The sequence below is a fragment of the Larimichthys crocea genome, chromosome XII, assembly GCF_000972845.2.
Source record: "Larimichthys crocea isolate SSNF chromosome XII, L_crocea_2.0, whole genome shotgun sequence".
Taxonomy (NCBI): Eukaryota; Metazoa; Chordata; class Actinopteri; family Sciaenidae; genus Larimichthys; species Larimichthys crocea.
The window spans coordinates 2,004,143-2,026,475 of NC_040022.1; the positions used below are offsets into that span (position 1 = coordinate 2,004,143).

The 22,333-nt window shown below is 40.0% G+C and overlaps 2 protein-coding genes across 5 annotated transcripts in view; one reads left to right on the plus strand and one right to left on the minus strand.

The window, feature by feature from the left end:
- The first annotated feature begins 62 nt into the window (after positions 1-62).
- On the plus strand, positions 63-16,854 carry baiap2l2a (BAR/IMD domain containing adaptor protein 2 like 2a). 2 transcript variants are annotated; one of them, XM_010735866.3, is made up of 14 exons: positions 63-440; positions 893-968; positions 2,900-2,986; positions 4,482-4,543; positions 4,650-4,721; positions 5,058-5,138; positions 5,226-5,357; positions 6,998-7,096; positions 8,193-8,262; positions 9,390-9,582; positions 10,502-10,558; positions 11,699-11,876; positions 14,070-14,110; positions 14,595-16,854. In XM_010735866.3, exons 1-14 carry the CDS (start codon positions 387-389, stop codon positions 14,671-14,673), a joined length of 1,281 nt encoding a protein of 426 aa, XP_010734168.3. In that variant the 5' UTR covers positions 63-386; the 3' UTR covers positions 14,674-16,854. The 2 variants fall into 2 exon arrangements, with proteins under 2 accessions (XP_010734168.3, XP_027140511.1); XM_027284710.1 differs by lacking the exon at positions 14,595-16,854 and adding an exon at positions 12,776-12,900.
- Positions 16,855-17,507: 653 nt separating this feature from the next.
- pvalb6 (parvalbumin 6) overlaps positions 17,508-22,333 on the minus strand; it is a 44,936-nt gene continuing 40,110 nt past the window's right edge. For all 3 annotated transcript variants that reach the window (XM_010735864.3, XM_019265984.2, XM_010735865.3), the window contains exons 2-5: positions 20,121-20,187; positions 19,249-19,381; positions 19,021-19,130; positions 17,508-17,975 (exon numbers count right to left, since the gene is read on the minus strand). In XM_010735864.3, coding sequence (XP_010734166.1) covers positions 17,950-17,975; positions 19,021-19,130; positions 19,249-19,381; positions 20,121-20,181 — 330 coding nt within the window. In that variant the 5' untranslated portion in view covers positions 20,182-20,187 and the 3' untranslated portion in view covers positions 17,508-17,949. The remainder of the gene's footprint in view (positions 17,976-19,020; positions 19,131-19,248; positions 19,382-20,120; positions 20,188-22,333) is intronic.

Below are 22,333 nucleotides of genomic sequence, written 5' to 3' on the forward strand. Positions count from 1 at the left end.
ACTTCTGGAGCCAGCCTTGAGTGGTTGTTTGAGGAACTGCCGTTTTTGGCACTCATGCATTGTACAGATCTTAGTCCTTAGTGCTTTGCATACAATATGGTAAGTATACACACTCAGACACACACACGCCCAGACAGTCAGGGTTTACAGCATGTGTCAGTGTGTTTTATGGAGGAGCCATGTTTAATTATTTACTCCAGTCTTTCTCAGGCCACAGTGGTGTCGATTACCAACACACTGAGCTGCCTCCTCTCCTCAACACCACATCCAGTTCACTAAGTTAGCTGTCTTCTCTCACAGAGCCTTTGCTACATTTGCTGGATGATTTAAAATCTGCAGACCCCTCTCCAGGTTTCATCGACAGTTGCACCACTCTGGATATAAACATGTCGGGGATAAATAGTGATCAGCTGCACCGCTCCACCTTGGGGATTTACTCGGTAAGTAACAGATACTATGTGCGTGGGGTTGGTGGCTCAAATTAGACAACAAACTTACCTGTGAGACAACAAATAACCGCATGAGTAAGAGATCTTGTAAGCGTGACCTGTATTGTGATTTCTCCACCAGAGATAGCTGAGGCAGTTTCTGGAGATTGAAGGGAAACAGTTCAACTTTTTAATGTCATTTCTGCCAAGCACATATGATGTGAATGTCAGTTTCAGATTCAGGGAGTACGTCCTTTGCTTGATAACATCAGAGATTTGAGTCTTAGGCTGTCTGTGTTTGTGGGAAGTTTGTGCTCATAAATACAGAATAAATTAAAGATGGGGTTTATTGATTCTCCTTTAGGTGGGTCTTAAAGTTTATCTGACTTCCAAAATTCAACAGACTGTGGTGTATATATATATATTTATATATGTGTGTGTATGTGTGTGTGTTTCCCAAACAGAACTTAATGGAAGAGTTCAACCCAAGCCTTCAGAGACTGGTTTCACTGGGGAACAGCTACATGCAAGCTTTCCAGAGTAAGAAAAAAAACAACAACTATCTGCTAATGAGAATTTCTCACTTTTAAGTCATTTGTGTTGAAATTTTACACACCTACGTTTATACATCTGCTTCCGTACACCTGATTCCAAAGTCCATATGCTTTGGGAATGTCCTGGCACTATTACAGCCTTGGCTACTGGCCTGTAACCGAGGCCGGCAGAGGTTGTTATGAGTACATTGGGAGCAGACAAACAAGGCCCCGTGACTATATTTGAATTTATCATACAGGGGCAGAGATTTAGGATATTAAATGTAGTCTTAGCCTAACAGTTCTGGATTCATTTCCATGCTCGTGAGCCAGGATTAACTTTAATTTGAATCTGAACATAGAGTAATTGTGTCTAGCCCCATATATTTTATGTCTTAATTACCCACATCATAATCACCTCTAATCCCTGTGCAGTGCGCTCAATGTGAAACGCATTTAAAATGCAGTAATATAAATGAAGCTACAGAAGCCGTTTGATGTGTTTATGTTATATTACATTATAGGTGTTGAATAGAGCAATGCGTCATCGACAGCTGATTAGTAGCCCCACTGCAGCAAAAAGCTCTGCAGACAATAAAATACAGATTATGATGCCTCTGGTTGCCACCTGTGCAGAGGCTGTACGTTTCCTCTGTGTGTTCAGGGTAAAGCAATAACTTCTTGACATGTTGATGAGCTCAATGTAAGGACTAATGTAACTTAGAGTCTGTTTAGATCCTTTTGACGTGGCTTCTCCTTCTAAATAAACAAGAAGATCTATTTTTCAAATAGAAGATGGATGCTGTTCTGACTCTCGCATCCACGCTGGTGTTTCTTATTAGAATCCATTAATCCGACAGCCTCAGGCAACGTCTGTTTGGTTGGTTAGTGTCAGCTATGTGAAAAAAAAACAGAATCTTCTCCTCTACTCAGTCAACACCAGGCTGAAGATGAGATCACATTAATTTGACCCATGTTTGACATATACTGCCACACAAAGGCAGAAAACTGTAACCAGAGAGAGGTGTATGTTCTAACTGGGTTATTCGTGTAACTTCCTATCAGGCATGCGTTAATAATTACTTTGAAATTGATATAATAAGTTCATTTACAATGGAATTTCAAAGGAACCACACCGAATCATAAATTCAATTTGAGTCATAAGCTGAGATCACTGAGAGTATAAAAAACGAACAGCGTATGAGTGACGTCACTGATTTTTTTTCCCGGAGATCCAGTCTGTAGATCAAAATCTGGGGCACTGGCCGCCGTTATGTTGGCAGTCCTGCTTCTTCATTTAAAACTTGGACAATTGGCGGCCCTGTAACAACAGCCACGCTGTTAATTCTGCATAACTTTAAGTCTTAATATAACTTGAACAGGTGAATTGTATATAAATTCACCCTCAGTACAGTTGTCATGAACGCGGAAATTATCTATAGAGACCAAAACTGTTTTTTGTACCAGGCTGTAATAATGTTTATTTCTGCTGTGAAGTTTGACTTATGGAGACTGACTTGGTCTGTATCCAGCCTCAAGTGGACGTTTGAGGAACTGCAGTTTTTGTCATAACTTCACAGCCTCGGAGGTTGCCGTTTGGCTGCGATGATACTCTTTCGTTGTATTTAGTCACTACCTTATTTTTTGTTTATAACAAACTAAATTACCAAGATGTCAGTCCATCAAAATGTATACATTAAGGTGTATATAAGTTAAGCTGAAGTGGAAACAAAATGTAGCTTGAGTAGTGTTAATGCTCACCCAAAAAAACACTGATTTCACTCCAAATAATTACAGAGAGATATTTATGTGTATGCTAATTTGAATTATCTCCTGTTGATTTCCATTTTTTATAATTATTCGCTCTGTTTTTATGCCAGGGCAGCAAATCAAATAAATTTGCATTTTAAAAGCCGATTATGTTTATGTGTGTTTCAGCTCTTGCGGCAACAAGTGAGGCATACTTCAGTGCACTTTCAAAGATCGGAGAGAGAGCTCTCCACACCGCGTCCTCACGCTCCATAGGTATGTGTGCAACATCATAAATACTGACTGTAAACACAAAGGAATTTTCTGCCTCCAAGATGTGAGCATTGTGTTTTGGATTAGTTTATGGACATAATAAAACTAATTATACCGTCTGCTATCATGAAGACCAAAGTTTATCCTCAGGTTGCACTTTATGACTCTTTTCACAAGTAGATGTGACGTAGGTGTGCGTGATTAACATCTTTTTTTGGAGGGAGATCTATAACAGTCAACTCTTATAAAGACTAAAAGACTTTGAGTGAGCTGATCTCAGGTCAAATCAAGAACATGCAATTAGATTTTGAACTCAAAGTTTTGTTGCAACACCATGTATGTTTGCATTTGTTTTAAAGCCAGTGTTTGAGTGTTGGCAGAGTGGGTATCAGATGCCAGCAGACAACATGAATAATAGATGATGACAGGCAGCGGGCCGTGCTCCGCTCACTTAACCCAGCCACTCTTAAAGGGGAGTCGTGTTCGCTTTAGTGTCTGCACTTGAAGATATTATCCAAACCCGATCATTATTGTACCCGTACTGTAGAGTTCCCCCAGAGAGGAAATGAATCCCAGCAAGCATTTCAAAGACCAAAGTTCAACATTTCTACAATATAATGTCACAGTAGGATAAAAAAAACTGTCACAAATATCAAGCAGGGTAACCAAGAACACAAGTAATGGGACTCAAACACAGACCAGACTGGTGCTGAACAATATCAATGAACAAATGCAGCATGAGCCAGGGGATGGTTGATACTAGAGAACAAGCAAAGTCCAAGATCCATAAAATGGGTAAGGTTCAAGAAAACAAAGGCCGAGTCAAAAAAAACACGAGGGATCTCTCTGGAACACTGACGCAGACTAAATACGCAAGTGAAGGCAAGATAACAAGATACAGAGGAAACTAATCAGGGTGGGACCGACAATCAAAACTGGCAGGGAGCGCAATAACAGCGGGAAGTGGAGTTAAAGACACGTGGAGAGGGGAGGTTTACAAAATAAAACAGGAGACACTAAAGAAGAAAACCCATGACTAAAACTGATGTTTGGATCCCCGCTCTGCCTGTTTTCTAGCAGTTTAACTACAAATGTGAAAACTATGAGTTTCCATAAACATCATCATAGTTCATAAACTTGAGCATAGATGAAAGGTATTGTAAGATTAAATTAGTCTACACAATAACAATGAAGCTGGATTAATAAAAGTAGAAATAGCCTAGTAAACATACACATAGAAAAAAGATAATATATTAATATATAATATATTAAAGCACGATGCTCATTAATTAAGCCATCTGCTTGTGTCCTCTTCTTATGCAATGATATAATAGCAGATATATTAGTCTATCTGCTATTATACTACTAGTCCAACAGCAGTCAGCCCAGCTGCTTGTTGCTTTAACATGACATGTATTATATTGAATGATGTCATTCGATTGTTTATTAGTAATATATGAAGTAATATGATGTAACATGTCATGCTCTTGTCTGTCAGGCGACGTCCTGATCCGGATCTCTGAGAACCAAAGAATGCTCACCACGGAGCTGAAGGGAGTCGTAAGTTACATCAACAATAAACCAATCACAGCCTCAGAGTATGATCAAACTCTCATGTGCTCCATTTCCTCGTGTGTTTAATTTGGTTTTGTTTATCTCCGTCCAGTTCCACTGGTTCAGCGTGGAGGTTCTTCAGGCGATGGACAAGAACGTTCAACTGGACAGAGATTACTTAGCAGTGAGTGAGGGCCAAAGCAAAGGTCACAAAGGGGACTCATAACAAGCTGTTATTGCATCATGATTTTCAGGGAAGGAAATCTAATAACCGTAGGTTATTACAGGAATGGAGTGAGCTATCTGATGAATGAATATATTGATTTATCGCTCACTTACCTCCTAGACCATAAAAAATCACAATCCGTCATTAGAACTGAGGAAGCCATTAGAATTAATGGGAAAACGTCTCCATCATCATTCCCAGTGAATTGCTAATTTTGACCTGACGTTGGCTCACAGTACCTGGCTTGACTGAAATGATTTCACACAGACGTGATGTGAATTCTCCGTCATGCAGGGCAGCAGGAGGTACTATGAGACGGAAGTCCACAACCAGGCGGTAGCTCTGGATAGACAGCTGAGGAGAGGAGCCAACCAGGTTTGTGTGTTTCTCTCTCTTTCTGCAGCCTGGAGGAAAAATGACCTTGTATAATACATATATACTGTCAAATATGTGCATCCTCAGGATTGTAGCGAGTACGTACAGTTCCTCAGAAGGAGCCATGAGGAGGCTTTACAAGAGGAGGAGAGACGACACCGCTTCCTGGCTGAGAAACACTGCGGCCTGCTACAAACCATTGCCAACCTCATGGATAAGGTATAAAACTTACTTCAAACAGCATCTGTGAATTGGATATTTTATATATTTCCTGGCTTGTTCTGGCTTGTACTGTCTACAGGTGCCAAATGAGTTGTCTTTATTGCAATGAACGTCAGTAAGATAATAACAAGGAGCACTTTGAAAGAGACTTTACAATAATGTTTAATAATTATGTGACACTTTACGCGGCGGGGATATTCCCATCCTTTTTAACGAGGATCAACCGCAGATAAGCGGCCTCTCATTTATATATGCAGAGGTAGAGATTGGACTGATGTCTCATTAACACGTTGTCTGTTTGAACTCTGGACTCCTGTTTTATCACAACACTTGACTTGCCACATTTTACTGAGACACTAAACCCAGCCCCGTAAAGCCGAGCCCTTTGAGACCGTAACTGTATCTGTGGTTCAGGACTGACACATGTTTGTTTAACTCTGTGTACACACCCCTCCATCAAATATATTTAAACCGTCACTTTTGCCTTTTTATACTTATACTTGCTACATGATGTTTGCTAAATCTACTGGAGATAACAATGTCAATACAATTGATATGACCTCAAACCATCGTACACTGCCCCCATGTGAAGGGAGGCTGTTTGAAGTGTGCATGGTGCTAAAGGATTTCCCAGATGAACACGGACAAATGATCTAATATATTTAAATGAAACAGGTAGTTGTGAAAACAGTTCATAGAAAGGTGAAAAGTCAAAATGAAGAGAAAAAAAGTCAAAGGTGTCAGATAGAAAGTCAAGATCTGGCCTTGCTAAGACGTTTTGGGTAACACTTTATTAGATTAGATTAGATTCAACTTTTTTGTCATTACGCATGTATAAAAACAAGGCAACGAAATGCAGTTTAGCATCTAATCAGAAGTGCAAAATCGAAGTGCAATATATACAGTTAATGCAGTATTTACAGTAGTGTGAAGGCATAATATGTAGAGATTGTGTGCAGATAAAGTGCAATTAATAAGTTAACAGAGTGCATGATACAGATATAACTAGACTAATATTCACATATATGACAATGCTGAACTATACAGTACAGATGTGTGTTATGTTTTTTTATCTGGACATCCACTACAGATTCTGCAGTTTATTTCTACTGTAGATGTTCAGCAGGTTATCCAGTCTATATGTAACAATTAATCACTGTGGTGATCAGAGATTGCTGAATCTAGTATAAGCTGTTGAAACGTGACAAAGACTCTATAAACTATCTGTAGACAGGTTTTCTAAATAGTCTTCGTCTTAGTCTGTCCAAAATATTCACTGGCCATGTGATGAAATAACAGTTTGTCCAGCGTGTACTTCACCTCTCGCCTCATGCCAACTGGGATAGATTGGCTCCAGCCTCCCGGAACCCTGATAAAGATAAGCAGTCACAGATGGATGGATGTCTGGCTCCAACAGATTTGAGCATCACAAACACAAAGAGATGGAAGTCTAATAGAAACTGTGTGCTGATGAAATTTATCAAGAGTTAGCCATAAATGACGCACACTGTTTGTAGTGCAGCACTGAGCATACACTGTGTATCTTTCTGCATCGACATGAGCTGCCGTAAGCTCGTAATTCATGTTAAAGCTTCACATGGATTTGTAAAAATGCATTTGTGTTTGCTTGTGTGCAGACAGTAGGTTCCCTCCAGCAGAGAACCAATGACTGGACGGACGAAGTCAACGCCACCAGACAGCCAGAGGCCAGACGAAGCTCTTCTGTGTACAGCTCTGTGAGTGTACAGAAATCAGCTGTGTTCACTGAATTATTCAAGCAGGGTCGGAGATGGATCGCATTCGAATCTCTCAAAACACAAAGAGTGTGCTGCCGGTGTGAGATATAATCCTGTGTGAACTGAGGGAAGCTCCACACGATCCGTTTGAGCAAATATCTTTTGAAATGCACAACAGGATTTGAGCCGAAACTTTTGTTTTATAGTGTCTGATTATCTGAATCCATAGAGCAAATATTAGATAAGAAAGCATATTGCGATGGAGCTGGATGTTATCTGCAGTGAGATGGATAACACAGACACAGTGTGTCAGAGAGAATAAAGTGAGTTATTGCAGTCATATTTTTGTTACCAGGGTGCCCTCTGCTGGCTGGAGATTAAATTTAAAACCATCAGAGTGAATCACACCTCAGGCATGAGGCATAATAAGCTTTCTGAAGGGGATTAAACCCGAAATAGAAGGATGGAATAAAAGAAATACGTGATTGTGAGACAGTTATAAGTATTTTTCCTGTCCAATCACTAACTTTAATCAAAATCTGAACCTCACACATCTTTTGGATAAACGCACCTTAGACATCTCTACAGCAGGATTAACAGCGTGGATAATTCACAAACTTAAACCATATCTTTGCATGAAGGCTGCAATTACCATTCAAGCAAACAACAAAGGCAGCCCTGAGATAAACCCTGTCAGCTTCAGTCTGTTCCTCATCCGAAGGTGACGTGCCAATGAACCCCACAGATCCCACATCCTACTGTAATAACAATCAGAGGATTAACGTGGATTCTGTGTTTGTTTTGGTTTGACGTGGGATTTATCCTCGCTTATAGCAGAGTGAAGCCTGTAAGCCACTTTCAGACTGATATCTGAGTTGTGCTTCCAGAGTCACATATACTCATTGTAAGAGACAGGAGATCCAACACCAATGATGACATTAACTGACTCACTCCTGGGCTTTTGTTTACTGTTTATTCTGATATGAATTTGTGACTGCGGTACTCTCTGGTGTTTAGAGGATAAAATATAATGACACAGCAACTCCACAGATGACTAACAGTCAAGTACCTGTGTATGTATTCTTGTATTCTACAGACGGGGATGAGGGAGGATGAGATGAGAAGGAACAGAGAGGAGCCGATCCTCGGAAGGATACCATCAAGAGGTGAGTCACTTCACCACGTTTGAACCACTGACAGTATAAAGAATGGGTAGTGTATCCGTGACGTCACAAACCTCAAAATCTGTGGCTGTGCTCGCCACCGCATCCCTGCTAATCTAAAAATCAGCAAAGATGTGGATCATTGGCGGACTTGAGGCAGGTTGAATGACGCCTGGGTATCAAACAAGCCATCTGTAATGACACCTAACTGTCAATCAAAGCCGCCTTGTTGTTAATCCTGCATAATTTTAAACCTTAATATAATCTGAACAGGTGAGTTGTATATAAATTCACCCTCATGAACAGGGAAATTATCTATAGAGACTAAAACTGTTTTTCGTACCAGGCTGTAAACATGTTTATTCCTGCTGTGAAGTCGGACATTTTAACATAAAGGCGTATGTTCTGTAACCAGCCTCAAGTGGACGTTTGAGGAACTGCAGTTTTCCGCACTTCACTTCACAGTCACGGACATTGCTGCTTGGTTTGGACGCAGACAATAAATCAAAAAATATCAGCATCTAGGAAACGATACGATATCATATCAATTCATCGTCATCCATAAGAACACAATGCCTCAAAAGCAACAGAACAGATTTTAAGCAAGAGTTAATAAGAGTTCACTTTGCCTCCGCTGCACCACCCACTTCATCATTCTTTAACTTTTTTGTCCTCCTCCATCTTTCTCTCCCTCCTCATATCTTTTCACCTTGTGTTCTTTCGTACCTCCTTTATCTTGAACTTTCCCCTGCAGAAAGTTTGTCTAATAATTTGGCTTGCTTATCTGGAGTGAGAATATATATATGCGCAAACAGACGATAAACAATCTCTGGAATATTAAATAGCATTTTCCACTTACGCTTTGTCCTTCTGAAACATTGCAGGCTTGTTGAGTGTAGCACTAAAGTGGCACAACTTATTCCCACCAGAGAGAAAACCTCTTTAGTGAGTTGCATCCCCTGCCATCCAAGCAAAAATAATTATGCATAGAGTGAGATACTTAGTATTCTGCCAGCCTTCTGAGTTATGAGTACGAGGGCTGTAATGTATAAAGAAATAAATCGTATTTATTTATTGTTTTTGTGAGTTTATCAGCTTGCTTGTGCTGTTTCATTTGTCATCTCCCACAGCACCGTCACCCCAGGGAAGCATTTCTAGCTCGGGAGGTGGCGGCAGAGGAGATGTCATGAGGGCACGCACGGACCACCAACCTATTAGCTCCAATCGCACCCTGCTGCCCTTCTCCAAGGGAGAGACGATCACTCTGCTGGTCCAACAGCCCAAAAACGGGTGGCTGTATGGCCGTGCTGACAGTGCTCCGCGGTGAGTGATGTTCCCCTGTAACTGTCTGTATGAATGCGGTTGTATCCGTCTGTCTTGCTCAACCATCTGCACCCATTGTAAATATGTCTGTTGCTCAAGTGAAATATACGGCAGCCTGCTGTACTCTCTGTTGAACACTGATATCATTCAGAAGGTCAATGTATTCAGCTGGTTTACAAACATTTTCAGATTTCATATTCTTTTCCACAGGAAAAATCAGCTGGTGGGAAGGAGGTGATGAATTTTACATTTCTAGAAGCAACATTTGTCAGGAATAAAACAATATGAGAAACAGTTTGCTGTAAAGGAAAAAGAAAAGAAAATTAGTCGAAACAAGAACAACAAGGCTAAGATCTTACAGCTAAACTAGCAGCTCTGCAAGGCTGCACAAAGGCCAAAGTCAATATGCCAACCTCTTTACAATGTATAAAATAAGTATAATATTTTCCAGGTCTTTCTGGCTAACCCTAATCCTTGTTAACGTTTTTTTATCCAAACCATGATCAAGTACCTGACCATGTATTTTTGTTGCAATCACCTGTGTAAAAGTCCTCATGTCTGACCCATTCATCCACCGCGACCTCCAACCATACACATGCTTTACACTATGTCACCTGACTTCCTAAGGCCTCCCCAGAAAGCTGAAGGAACCATTCAAAGTCAAACATAAACTAAAAGCTGAGGCTGATGAAAATATCATTACTTAAGTATCTGGTCATAAAACAAAATATTTGACTTTGAAGTTAGAGGATGCATCCTCTGGGGATCATGAATGCATATGTAGATGTTCAACAAACAAATGGTTGTTTAAACTGCATTAAAACATGTATTTATCTTTACTAATTAATAGTTAAATGTGTCTACATTAACACTTAATGCACTAAATGTCATCTTTACTTTCTGGCTCTTTTGTTTTCAGTCCTGGATGGTTTCCAGCCACCTATGTGGAAGCAATGGATGATCCTCCAAACTATCGGTAAACATCCAATACAACATATTCAAAAAGTTTGCTAAGAGCAGGTTGATAAAGAAATTTTCTGATTTTAGAATACAAGTTCGGTTCACCACAAAGGTTAAGCTATAGCCAACCAGGTTTTGTCTGAAAGTGACAAAATCTCATTATCGGCACCTCTAAAGCTCACTAATTGGCACAGGATACCTCTTAGTTTAATCCATACAATAATAACTTAGATCACTGTGGAGCTTTGGGGTGAGTCTATGCTACCTTAGTCTAAAAGTGCAGGCAATAACACCTCAGCAAAAAGCCAGGTACTGCAGTTAACAACCCTAACTGGACTGAAGGCATCTTGGGTTGTGGTGCAAATTGTGGATTTAGGGTGGACTGAAACTCTAAATAAATTTAGATTCATTAGTCATCCCGGCCTCATTAGATAAGATTTGGTTCAGGTGGTCACCTCATCAGTACCTCAGTGTTAAGAAGTGGTTTCTTAATTTTTTCCAGCGTATTCATTTGTAAATCACTGCATTCCCTTTTCTGGAGTCGAGGTTGTGATTAATTCTTTACCCACAGTCATTAAGAATAGATTAATTAAAAAGACTAAACGTTTCCCTTCAATCCTGTTACAGAATACATTTTGCATCTCCTCCAGGTCGCCCTTATTGTTTTTTGGGCTCAACATTTTTAAAAGGGGTCAGCATGAAACTCCTGGCCTGGAATAATAACATGAACTATTTAAGATATGTGGGTGACCCATAGCTGTGAGGAAAATCAGTGGGAGGTTTTAAACTAAAACTTTCCTTAGTCACTTTGGACACATCCCACAGCTAAATGCCCACAATGTGAATGTTGATGGAGATGAAACTCACTGAACACAGGTGAAATCTCATATATTTTAGAGGGCAAAACATGCTTATGTCATGTTTTTTGTGTCTAAGTGGAATATCATGTATGTGTGAAGGAGAATAAGCAAACAAATATATACTATACATTACATTTTACATTATATTACATGAATTTATTTAATATACATTACATTTTACATTATATTACATGAATTTATTTAATATTTTCATCCAAAGCGACTTACAATAAGCACATTCAACCACACTATACGTCTTCAACAAATAAAACAGTTGTATTTTCCTGTCATTTCAGTCTCCGAAGCAGCAGCAGCAACAGCAGCATGAGTAGCCTGTACGACCAATCAAGGAACAGCAACTACGGCGGAGCGCCGCCCCCTGCACCTCCACCTCCACCTCAGTTTTCAAATAGACAATCTGAGAGGCAACTGGCGAGTCATGACAGAAGGGCCGAGGCTAGTTCAGAAGACACGGTACGGCCAACAGTCAGATGTTTGATTCATGGATCAGTGTAGCTCAGATCAATTATTTCTCTCTATCTATCCAACGATTAGCAATATTGAATGAGTCTTTCCTTTTATTTCTGTTGAAATATGAGGTTCCCTTTGTAAAAAGGCACCTTTTATAAAGCCACCTGCTCGAGGTTTTTGCCTCTTAAAGTTTTTCCTTGCCACTGTCACCAAGAGTTCGCTCATGGTGGGAATTGTTAAGTCACTATAAATAATATTATAAAGGGCACAGCCTAGACCTGCTCTTTGTGTCTCTTAGTGTCATGAGTCTGTTATGTTTTGGCGCTATGTGAATAAAATGTAATTTAATTTAATTGAACTTTATTTGGTGCTAACTGATTCATAAATACTTTAGCTATAAGTCATTAACAAGGACAACTTTCAGGTTACCAGGTTGTGGAAAATCCTTTTTGTTGGTGTTTATCTTTTCATGAATGCTAATCTGTTTATTCATTCCTCACAAACCAGTCTGCATCATTAATGGTAATAAGTCATTAATGAATAGTTTTAATCCATCAACAGTTTTTACCACATGGCAAACCAAAACTTCTTTTTATTATTGGCTTTTTCACTAGCCGATGGAGCATCAGCAAATTATTCATTAGCTATTAATAAAGTAATTAACTTTCCATTCATAAAAGGTGCCTTATTAGAAAGTGTTATTGTACACCTCTGGGCCTTTAGCTTTTTTAGTTGGTGTTTGTATATTACGTATGTAAGTATTTCATTAGCGTCATAAATGTTTCAAATAGGAGAAACTGAGCTAAACTTATACCTGCATGTTTGTGTATGTGAAGATGGAGAAATGTTATGGGACAGCTCTGATGAGATATGGTGTTTAAATCTTTGATGGTATTCCCCAGTCTGTCCAGCAGGGGCACTGCGGCAAAGTGCTGTTCTCAATGGCACCACATCCGTCTTTCTGGTGGATGCAAGGAGGAAGCTCCAGCTGCTGATGTTGGTGTATGGGCGAGGAGGTTGTGTGCGTGTGTGGGGGTTGTTCTCTTGTTTTGGCATGCTGTAACTTGAAACTGAAGACCTGTTTGAAGTCCTTGTGACTAAATAGCAGTGGTGGAAACAGTACTGAAAATCTGTGGTCATGTAGAAGCACTGTTACATCAATTAAATATTCTCAACTGCAAGTAAAACTACTGGTGTTAAAAATACCCAATTTGGTTTCTGCTTTTACAAATCTGCAGTGCTTAAATGACTTCCTGCTCATGCAGCGTTACCTCTCCAAACCTGAGCCTGCCGCAGTGTTTGAGACTTTTTTGTCCGTAATTTATGTTTTTCATTGCAATCGGCTGATAGCCTTATTGGCTATGAAATGAAGAGCCAGAGAGGTTTGAATATAATTAAAATTGTCATCTTACTCAAGAGTGACTTATGATTTTAAAAGGATCTAGGTAGATTACATATTGTAATGTATACTAAAAGAAATTACAGGCTTGAAAAACTTCCACCTCTGCTTCATAGGTCGGCTGCTGCAGTGTTTCTCTTTGGACCTATTCAAGCGCACAGTGGTTTGAATAGCATTGTTCCTGCATGCAGAGAGAATTTAACAAGCACAAGCGTAAAGTGATGAATTACCCTCTTAACAAGTGATTATTTGTTTTATATAAACGATTGATTTCAAAGAAAGTCATCACATCGCACTAATATTCCAAATGGTTGGTATATTAGGGGACAGTAAGTGAGCAGGGATGGTAGATCCTTCCCGAAGCCTTCCCCGCAATGCAGCCTTCATCGCGCTCCACCATCTGCCAGACACTGCTCATTCATTTCAAATTCAGTAAACAATTTATTCACATCTCAGTTGATGGAGCAGTTCCTCCTTCGTGAATTGTTTACTAAAGTCTTGAATGTATTCATAATGGAGATTTGTGCTGCTTTCAGCGACACTGAACACTGGGTATCTATTTCATTTTATTCATTTCATCGTGACATTGACGCATTTTCCTCAATGTCTCCTTCATGCACGGCTGTTGTTACTCCCTTTGTGATTTTGCACTTTGTGTCAACTGGACTCCCTCCCGCTCCCTTGTGGGAGGACCGACTGAGAGCAGAGGAACGAGCCTCCATTAGTGCATGTGTCTACATTTTGTGGTTTGGATTCACTTACACATACCTTTCTCACTTTTTTTTTTCTTTCTCCAGAGATCAAAACCACATGGATCACAACCAGAACTTTTCCCGAGGTAAGATTAATGTAACGCTGGCACTGCCTTTGAAAGCGCAGACAGGTGGTGAAATGCCTAAATGGAGGCCCCTTATGTTCTCGTCCACAGAAACTAATGATATTTTTTCAAGTATATCATGAAGCCATTAAATCAGAGAAGAACACATGAGGGCAGTGATCTAAACGGCACCAAATTGCTCTCCTTCCATTAGCGTTTGAAGTGCAGTTTGGTACTGAAACCATTTCTGTTATAGCCATTTGGGAACCATGACTATTACTCTCACTCTCACTTCAGGTGAGCAGTTTGCTAGATGATGCTTGTACAGGTTGAAATGCAGTTTTCATTTCCCTTGTTATAACCTTTACTGTTGTGCTCACAGATGTTATTTAGGGCCATGATTTCTGATATTGGTTTTCTCCGCTCTGTCTCTGTCTTTTTCTCTTCGTAAAACATTTATTTCTCTCTCTTATTTATTCTTTTTTTTTTCTTTTTGTTTTTGAAGGGGTACAAACCCATTTGCCACAGTTAAGCTGAAGCCGACGCACACCGACGACAGATCGGCCCCGCGGTTTAATCGATGATGACATCTTAACATCTTAAACGGATGCTTTCATTGAGCTTGACAGTTCATTCTTGGTCTTGGAAATAGCAGCATTTGTGGTGGGAAGTGAGTAAGTGGAGCTTAAGTTTTGTCAACTAATGTTTTCATACCTCTCAGTATACAATATTTGCCATAGTGTCCTTCTGCATACAAAGTTGGAAAAGGGTCGCACACGGATTGTGTAGGTACAGTCATGGCCAAAAATATGGGCACCCTTGGATTTCTGTCACATAATTTTCCCCTGAAGATCGTTGCAATCACAAATGCTTTGGTATTCTCTTGTTTATTTCTTTTGTTTCCACTGGAACAATACACAAAGATCTAAGATAATCCATGAAGAACTCCTGGACAAAATTATTGGTACCCTCAACTAAATATTTGGTAGCACACCCTTTAGAAATCAATCATTTTATTGTGACCATCATTGAGTTTCTCATACATCTGTACTTGGATTTTGGACTACTCTTCTTTTGGAGATTCTTTTTTTAAGAGTTGATGGGTTCCTCTCCTTGGGTGATCTATAGGATTTAGATCTGGACTCATTAGTGGCCACTTTACTGCTGTAAGACCCATTATCTCTGACAGAGACCCAGCGTTCAGACACTGGGCCTTACATTGTGCCCCAGAATTCTTTGGTAGTCTTCAGATTTTATAACGGCATGCACACAGTCAAGACATCCAGTGCCTGAAGCAGCAAAGCAACCCCAGAACATCCGTGAACCTCCACTATGTTTGATTGTAGAGACCATGTTCTGTGTTTGACTTCTATTCATGACTGCATATTTCTTGTTAAACCAACATCTATTCATTTTGTCGTAGTTTTTTGCAAAATTGGCTCTGGTTTTGTGATTTGTAAAACACTAAGAATGAATCACTCTGATGATGATCTTATCGTCTTTCTTTCCTTCTCTGAAATGTTTGGTTTATTGGTTCTGGCATATGAATGAATGGAAATAAATGGTCACTGTGTATAGGCGTATAGTGTAAAGTTATGAATCAGTGCTCAGAACATAATTGACCTTTCTATATAAGATCTGTCATCTGTAGCTCAGGGATATATACACGATGCCATCTACTGTATAATTTTGTATTTTAGCTTAGTATTGTCATTGTATTGTACCTCTGGCGTTTTTCTCTACACGATCTACTGAATTAACTCCATTAATAAATATTAATTGCATTACTAATTCATTTTGGAAAATGGCTTGTAGAAAAGGAGCACGTAACCTCTGGCAGATCATGTACTATCTTGTAAAATTAGGATTAAAAAGTCTGAATCAGAAATGTAATGAAAAATGCAGTGCATTCATAGATAATGTAAAACCATTTTTATGGCGTCATGTATCATGTATCATCATTACTTTAACCAGTGTGTTTCACTTTATTAGCAGGTGGCATTGTTTGCTGCTGGCATGATGATAATATTGACCAACAATGTAATTAGTTATTACATAATAAAATGTGACAACTCATTCAAAAACTGATCTGCTTCATCAATAATGTGGGTGTGGTTTGATTGGCAGTTGCCTGGCAACATAATGAAACAAACCCACCAATTGTCACCAGATTCTGGTCCAGATACTGCCCAATTCTGATGGAGGATGCACGGATGTGCCATCAACTTTCAGGCTGTGATGCGGATGGTGGAGCTGATCACATGACCAAGTGATCAGCCATGTCAAGCAGATCGAGCTGGCCCAGAAGTCAGACAAAGAAATGACACTGAGAATCTGGTCACTTTTCAAAATAAAACACCCGGTGCAGACTATTTACTCATAAACCAAGAAAATCTGACCAAATCTGAGTAGGTTAACAAAGCCTGGTGGGCAAAACGCTCCTGATGGGAGCATGGAGAACGGACCAAAACAGAGAGTCTGACGTTTGTCTTTCATCTGAATGTCCGAGCTACACAGAACTCGAACAGTTCCTGTTCTCCGTCTTTTAAGTGATAGTCTTTAAAGTTTCAGATCTATGTTTATTTGCTCAGGCAGTAAAATGGCCTACTAAAGAAGATCAGGATTCCTGCGTCGCCCGTTTGGATCCTCCGCTGGGGATACTTAACCCAAATTGAACCTCAGTGTGAATCCAATCCTGCTAATGGCTTGACAGCATGGTTCTGTCAAACTAGCACGGCACTTCTGAGTAAAGACTCTTTGGCAAGTGGAATAATGTGACTCTCTTTTCTCTTGCAGCGAAGTTGCATTCACAATGTAGTATGGACTGCACAGAAAACAAGAGTTTCTTCCTCTCCTGTCACTGCTTAAAACGACACAGTCAACGCTAATGAATACGAACAGATGACACTAAAGGATTAATTTTACCCTTATTACTTTTTTAAAGTACATCCTTTCATACATTATTAGGCTGCTTTGAAGATATGCTTCACTCGTTCTGCTTGATAAGAGTAAGTGACAGCGAAATGAAGGAAAAGGAAGAAAAGTTGGGAGCCAGATTGAGAGTTTAAAATCAGTCACATCAAAGGAAGGAATTAACAGAAGAGTCTCGGTGAGTCAGTGTTCTCGAGGCTTTGTTTTTCTGTTCATTTTATTTGATTCTTTCACAGCTTGACTTCTTTCTTCTTTTGGTATGTTTTACAACAGCTCATTACCAGAGGAGAAAGGGATGGATGGATAGATAGATTGATGGATGTTGGTGATGGTGTAGGAGGCACAGGGAGGGGAGAGCGAATGCAGGAAGGGCACAGTGCCAGAAGTGAAATTGAAAGAGAGAAGAGGAAGACAGAAGAAAAGAAGGGAAGAAAGAAAGAGGGAAAGTGAAATGTGGGCTAAGAAAATGAAGAGGGTAAAGTCAGAAATACAAAAGGAAATAAGGGTCGTTCTCTTATACTCTCTGCTTACTTTAAATATCTACTTTATGCGTTAAAATGTTAGATTTATTCCTGCAGGCATGTTCTATATTTATACATAAACACAAACGAGAACAGTTTGTATAAAAAGGATAAAATAAATAGGATGAATATAGCCGCGGGAGGTTTGAGGAGGTGTGTGGAGTGGGGTGACACACCACAGCTTACTTTCTATAGTGCGGCATTGCACTCATAGCGAAGACAGTAGTGGGGGGAGAGGGTGAGGAAGAAGGGAAGCAGGAATTGCTGCTGTGTGATGGGCTGGGAGTCAGTCAGGGCGGGGTGGTGAGGTGTAGGTGCTGGGGCAGAAGGGGGGTCCAGCGGGTGTTGGGATGTAGAGGTTGTTAGGAGGTGATCTTGGAGTGCTAGTCAGTCACACTAGGTGACTATTTATTCTTTCACCAGGCAAGTAAACTCTGCAAGAGAGGAAGAGAAAACAAAAGTTATTTTCTAAAAGTAAAAAATGCACAGCTTTCAGTTATATGCAAGCCTCAAAGTTAAAGTAGAAAAGTTTTGGCATGAAGTTGGAAAATGCTCAACAGTAACATAGAGCGTGCACAATTTATAGTTAGGCACGGTGCAAAAATGATTGGGTGGAAATGTGGGATCAAAATAGGTGAATATTTTTTTCGTTTTGCTAAACGAAAGGAGGTTTGACATTTTTGCAATTGCACAAACCACAGACTTTTATTTTATTTGCCCTTTTCTTGTGACATTTGTTCTACAAAAAAGGCTCAGTTTATTAATTTTATCCAAATAATCTCTTTTGCGTGTTTTACCATACGCAGACGATACAACTCTATTTATCAGTGTTCTATTTTCTAGACTGTGGGACCAATATGTCAGCTTTGAGAAACAGTAGATGCAGATCTTTATTGATCATAGGCATTGAACATTATCTCTTTTTTTTCTTTTACCCTTAACTTAACCCTAACTTGAGTTAAATGCATCATATCGAGTTAATGTTGCACAATCCTACATGTTCTACTATTGGATGACGTGAAAACATTACAAACCTGGAGATGTGTTTTATAAGAGGCACTAAGCTGCTCTGGCATACTCTGTGTGGGTGTCTGATGAAAATATTTAGCTTCCTTAAAATTCTACATGCTTTGTGGTTCTGTTAATTTGACAGATGAGGACAATTTCAGTCAAACGGCGATGCTAATCACCTGCACCAAGGTACCTGACTAATTTAAATGTTGCTTCTTTGGCATAGAAAGTCAAACAGAGAACAACTGCAGTGCAGGAAGAAGACCCCACTGACCTTGAAAAGTAATACATTCAAAATATAAAATGAACCACCAATGAAACTGCAGTCTTTATGAATGACGAATAATTAAATGCCACAAGTGAAGACAGTCTGCCTGTGTGTGTTCAAATTTCCTCTCAACATTCGTGTTTCTTCGTGTCTGTTTTTGTCACTTTGTGACACTCTCACTAATGGAATCGGATGTTTACCCTCGACTCCAATCTTGCCGTCTCCATCCTTGTCGGCTGCTGTTAAAAATGCTTTGGTTTCTTTGTCTGTCAGGTCCCTGCCATCTTTGGCAAAACCCTTCAGGACGTATCTAGGCAGGGACAGAAAAGCAGAATTGATCTGTGTCAGACAACACCAAACACAAGATCATGTCTTGCATCTTTTGAGTTTATATACAGTATGTGTGTGTCTGTCCGTGTTTGTCTCACTTGAGCTCCTCCTCTTCTATGAAGCCGCTGTTGTCGGCGTCCAGCACCGTGAAGACCTTCTTCACGTCATCAGAAGACTTGGCCTTCAGACCCACCATATCGAAAAACTTCTTATAGTCAAAGGAGTCAGCAACTGCATGCACACACAGACACGCAGCGTACTTTATTTTTATGTTAGAGGTCAAAAAGACACCACCAAAGAAAATCATCTTAAAATCCTGCACACACAGGTAAGTGTGCATTACTTTAAATTGTTTGTCCTGCATTGATCTAGGTGATGAGGCCCAAAGGTGAAAAATGTAATTGTAATTTAACAGTGTGACAGTTATAAATTGAGAACATGTGTTTGCCAGAGGACCCATCGGTTCTAGGTCATGGAGTCTGTCTGAGCTATAGATGCAAACATATACTACACATATGCACAATCCAAATATTCATTAGTATCGGGTTTTACATGATGACTTTTTATCAGCCAGTGTCTTTGTTCAGCAGACACATAGAGATGCAAAGTGGAAGAAGCTATTTCAAATTAGTTTTTCCATGTAGACGACGTTACGTGACTCACAGTTAAAGCTTGGATTTTTTCACTTTTGGAACCACCTACATCTCCCAATTTCCAATCCCTATTCTTATCTATTTCAGTATTCAGTATATCAAAATTTTGTGTCTACAAGTACTACTTGTCTCAAACCTGTCTAAAACCAGTGGTACTTGTCTTCAACACCAGCCCAAAGTTTGCCTGTTCATTCTCAGCCCATATCATCCACAGTTCTTATCCCCCAAAATCTGACCACATGGACCAGATCCAGCTCACATTTGGTCCACTAGAGACAAAACACAGCTGAGAGCAGCTCATCATGTTAATGGTTTACCTGCAAATGCATCTAGAGCTTTCTTGATGTCATCAGCGTTGAGGATGCTGCTCATTGCCATCTTTGGCTGTTGGGCGAAAAATAAAAGAAGAGGGAGACAGAGAAGGGGGGACAGAGAGGGGACAAGGTTAAAAATAAGGTTGCTAGAGAGCAGAGAGAGGACTCGGAGACATTCTCGTATTACACTGGTGACACTCTGGAAATGGAGCAGGAAACCAGGACATGAAGAGAAGGAGGTGACGAGTGACAGAGTGAATTAGTGACAGTCACGGAGGAGTGACAAAAGGAGGGAGAGGAAGGGGATGTGACAGAGGTGGAGAAAGAGAAAGATACCGTAGCAGGGTGGTGTTGAGAGAAGAAGGGAAAGGCGATTAACGAGAGCGGGAAGTGTCCACGTCGGTGTTGCTGTGTGATATCGTTGAGTTATTACAGATGAAAGAAGGGCACAGAGACAGAGGCCAAATCAGCAGGGGGGTTTTAAAGGCCATGTGAGTCTGGTTCCAGCCTGAAGGAGAGTTTAGTTTGTCAGCCGAGTCCAGATGGAGAGTCTTTATGTACCTTGCACTGGGAAAGGTGAACCCTGCACTTAACAGCACTTTGGCTTTTGACTCCTGTGTGTGTGACTGAACCTGATCGCTGCTCATGAAGTTGTCACCTTCCTTGACTTTGACGGATGCCCTCCTCTCCTCTCTTGCTATTGCAAACAAACATAGCGTGCATATACTTGAAGCTGAACAGAGAGAGAGGCGAATCCCTAACCGAGCAGTGGAGGATGACTTGAAGTCTAGAGAGTGACAGGATGTGGTGCTCTGATTTCACTTTGCTCCTTGTGGTCTGGGAAACCTTCACAGGGATTTTGCATTATTTCAAGAAGGCTGGACGACAAGACATCCACTCAAACCTCACCTCCACCTAACTGAGCTGTCAGTGTCTCTTTGCTTCCGCAGATATCAGTTCATGAATATATTTGAGCTGGAAATAGTATTTAACAGGTTCAAGAGCTTCACATGGAGTGAGTCACACCTGGTCCAGCCTCCAGCTGCCAGGTTTAATGGATGTTTTCCAGAATAAAATATTGTTTTAATAAGATAACTGGAAATCCACATCCAAAGCAGGGTATCAGCGTCAACTCCTTTGCACCAACTCCAACTTCCCTTTAGCCGTTAGTGTCTTCAGAACCAAGCTGCTGTCTTTGGGGCCAACAGAACTGTCTTCAACAGGCTTACCAATATCAGAAGTGTACCAGACATGAATGTTTTTCCAGTTGGCTCCATGAGGAATATGCTGAAAGTAAGCTCTTTTTTTTTTCTTAAATCCACCAACTTCCACACGTTTGCTTACTGTTTTGAGTACATAAGTGTGTTCACGCTGTCAGTATACAAATGTAACTTACATATATGTTTTATATTCATATTTTGGAAGTCAAATGTTGCCGCTAAGAAGAAAAAGCGGTAAAATGATGATGATGATGATGATCACCGAAATTAACACACCATCCCAGGAAGTACATAGTATACACAGTGTACTACATAGAAGAACTAAAGGAAGTATCTGTATTTAGACAATACTATCCCACTGCATACCAGGTGGGAAAATGTCTAAAGTAAATTCATAAAACTCATAGTAACACTTGGGAATCAGTCTTTATAGATGCACTTAATAATTAGGTTAGGTTAGGTTTCTTTATTTGTCTCCACCAGGGAGAAATTTGTCTTAGAGATAGGGTTAGGTTACAGCACCATAAAACACATATCAACATACCACAAACAGTACAGACGTAGCAACCTACTGTACGATATACACATACCAGCATGACATGAAATAAAAAGATAAAAAGATGGATATTCACAATACATATACCAGTAATATTTATCCTGCCATAAATATAGCTCAATCATACATCCCCTAAAAATTATCACACTCACAGCCACCAATCCATTTCCACACCAACACACATACACTAACTTTATAACCTTTATAAAAAAGTTAAGAATCCGTCCAAAAAACAACTACAGTATGTAAATATGTAACATGTGAACACCAAGAGATGTGTGGGATTTAAATCCATGATGATAGGTATCTTGCCCACGCCTCAGTGTAGATTACACACAGCAAAGAACATCTGATGATGAAGGTAAGGGGGACGCTGAAGATAATCCTGAGTGGGTTACTTCAATAGCTGTTCAGATTCTTCAGTGTGGAACAAACAGACC

Excerpts from the sequence above, each read along its gene's own strand:
- baiap2l2a (XM_010735866.3), top strand. The coding sequence starts at position 387 with ATGTCGGGGATAAATAGTGATCAGCTGCACCGCTCCACCTTGGGGATT. Across the intron at positions 10,559-11,698 it reads GATGATCCTCCAAACTATCG|TCTCCGAAGCAGCAGCAGCA; the intron begins GTAAACATCCAA and ends CTGTCATTTCAG. Across the intron at positions 11,877-14,069 it reads AGGCTAGTTCAGAAGACACG|AGATCAAAACCACATGGATC; the intron begins GTACGGCCAACA and ends TTCTTTCTCCAG.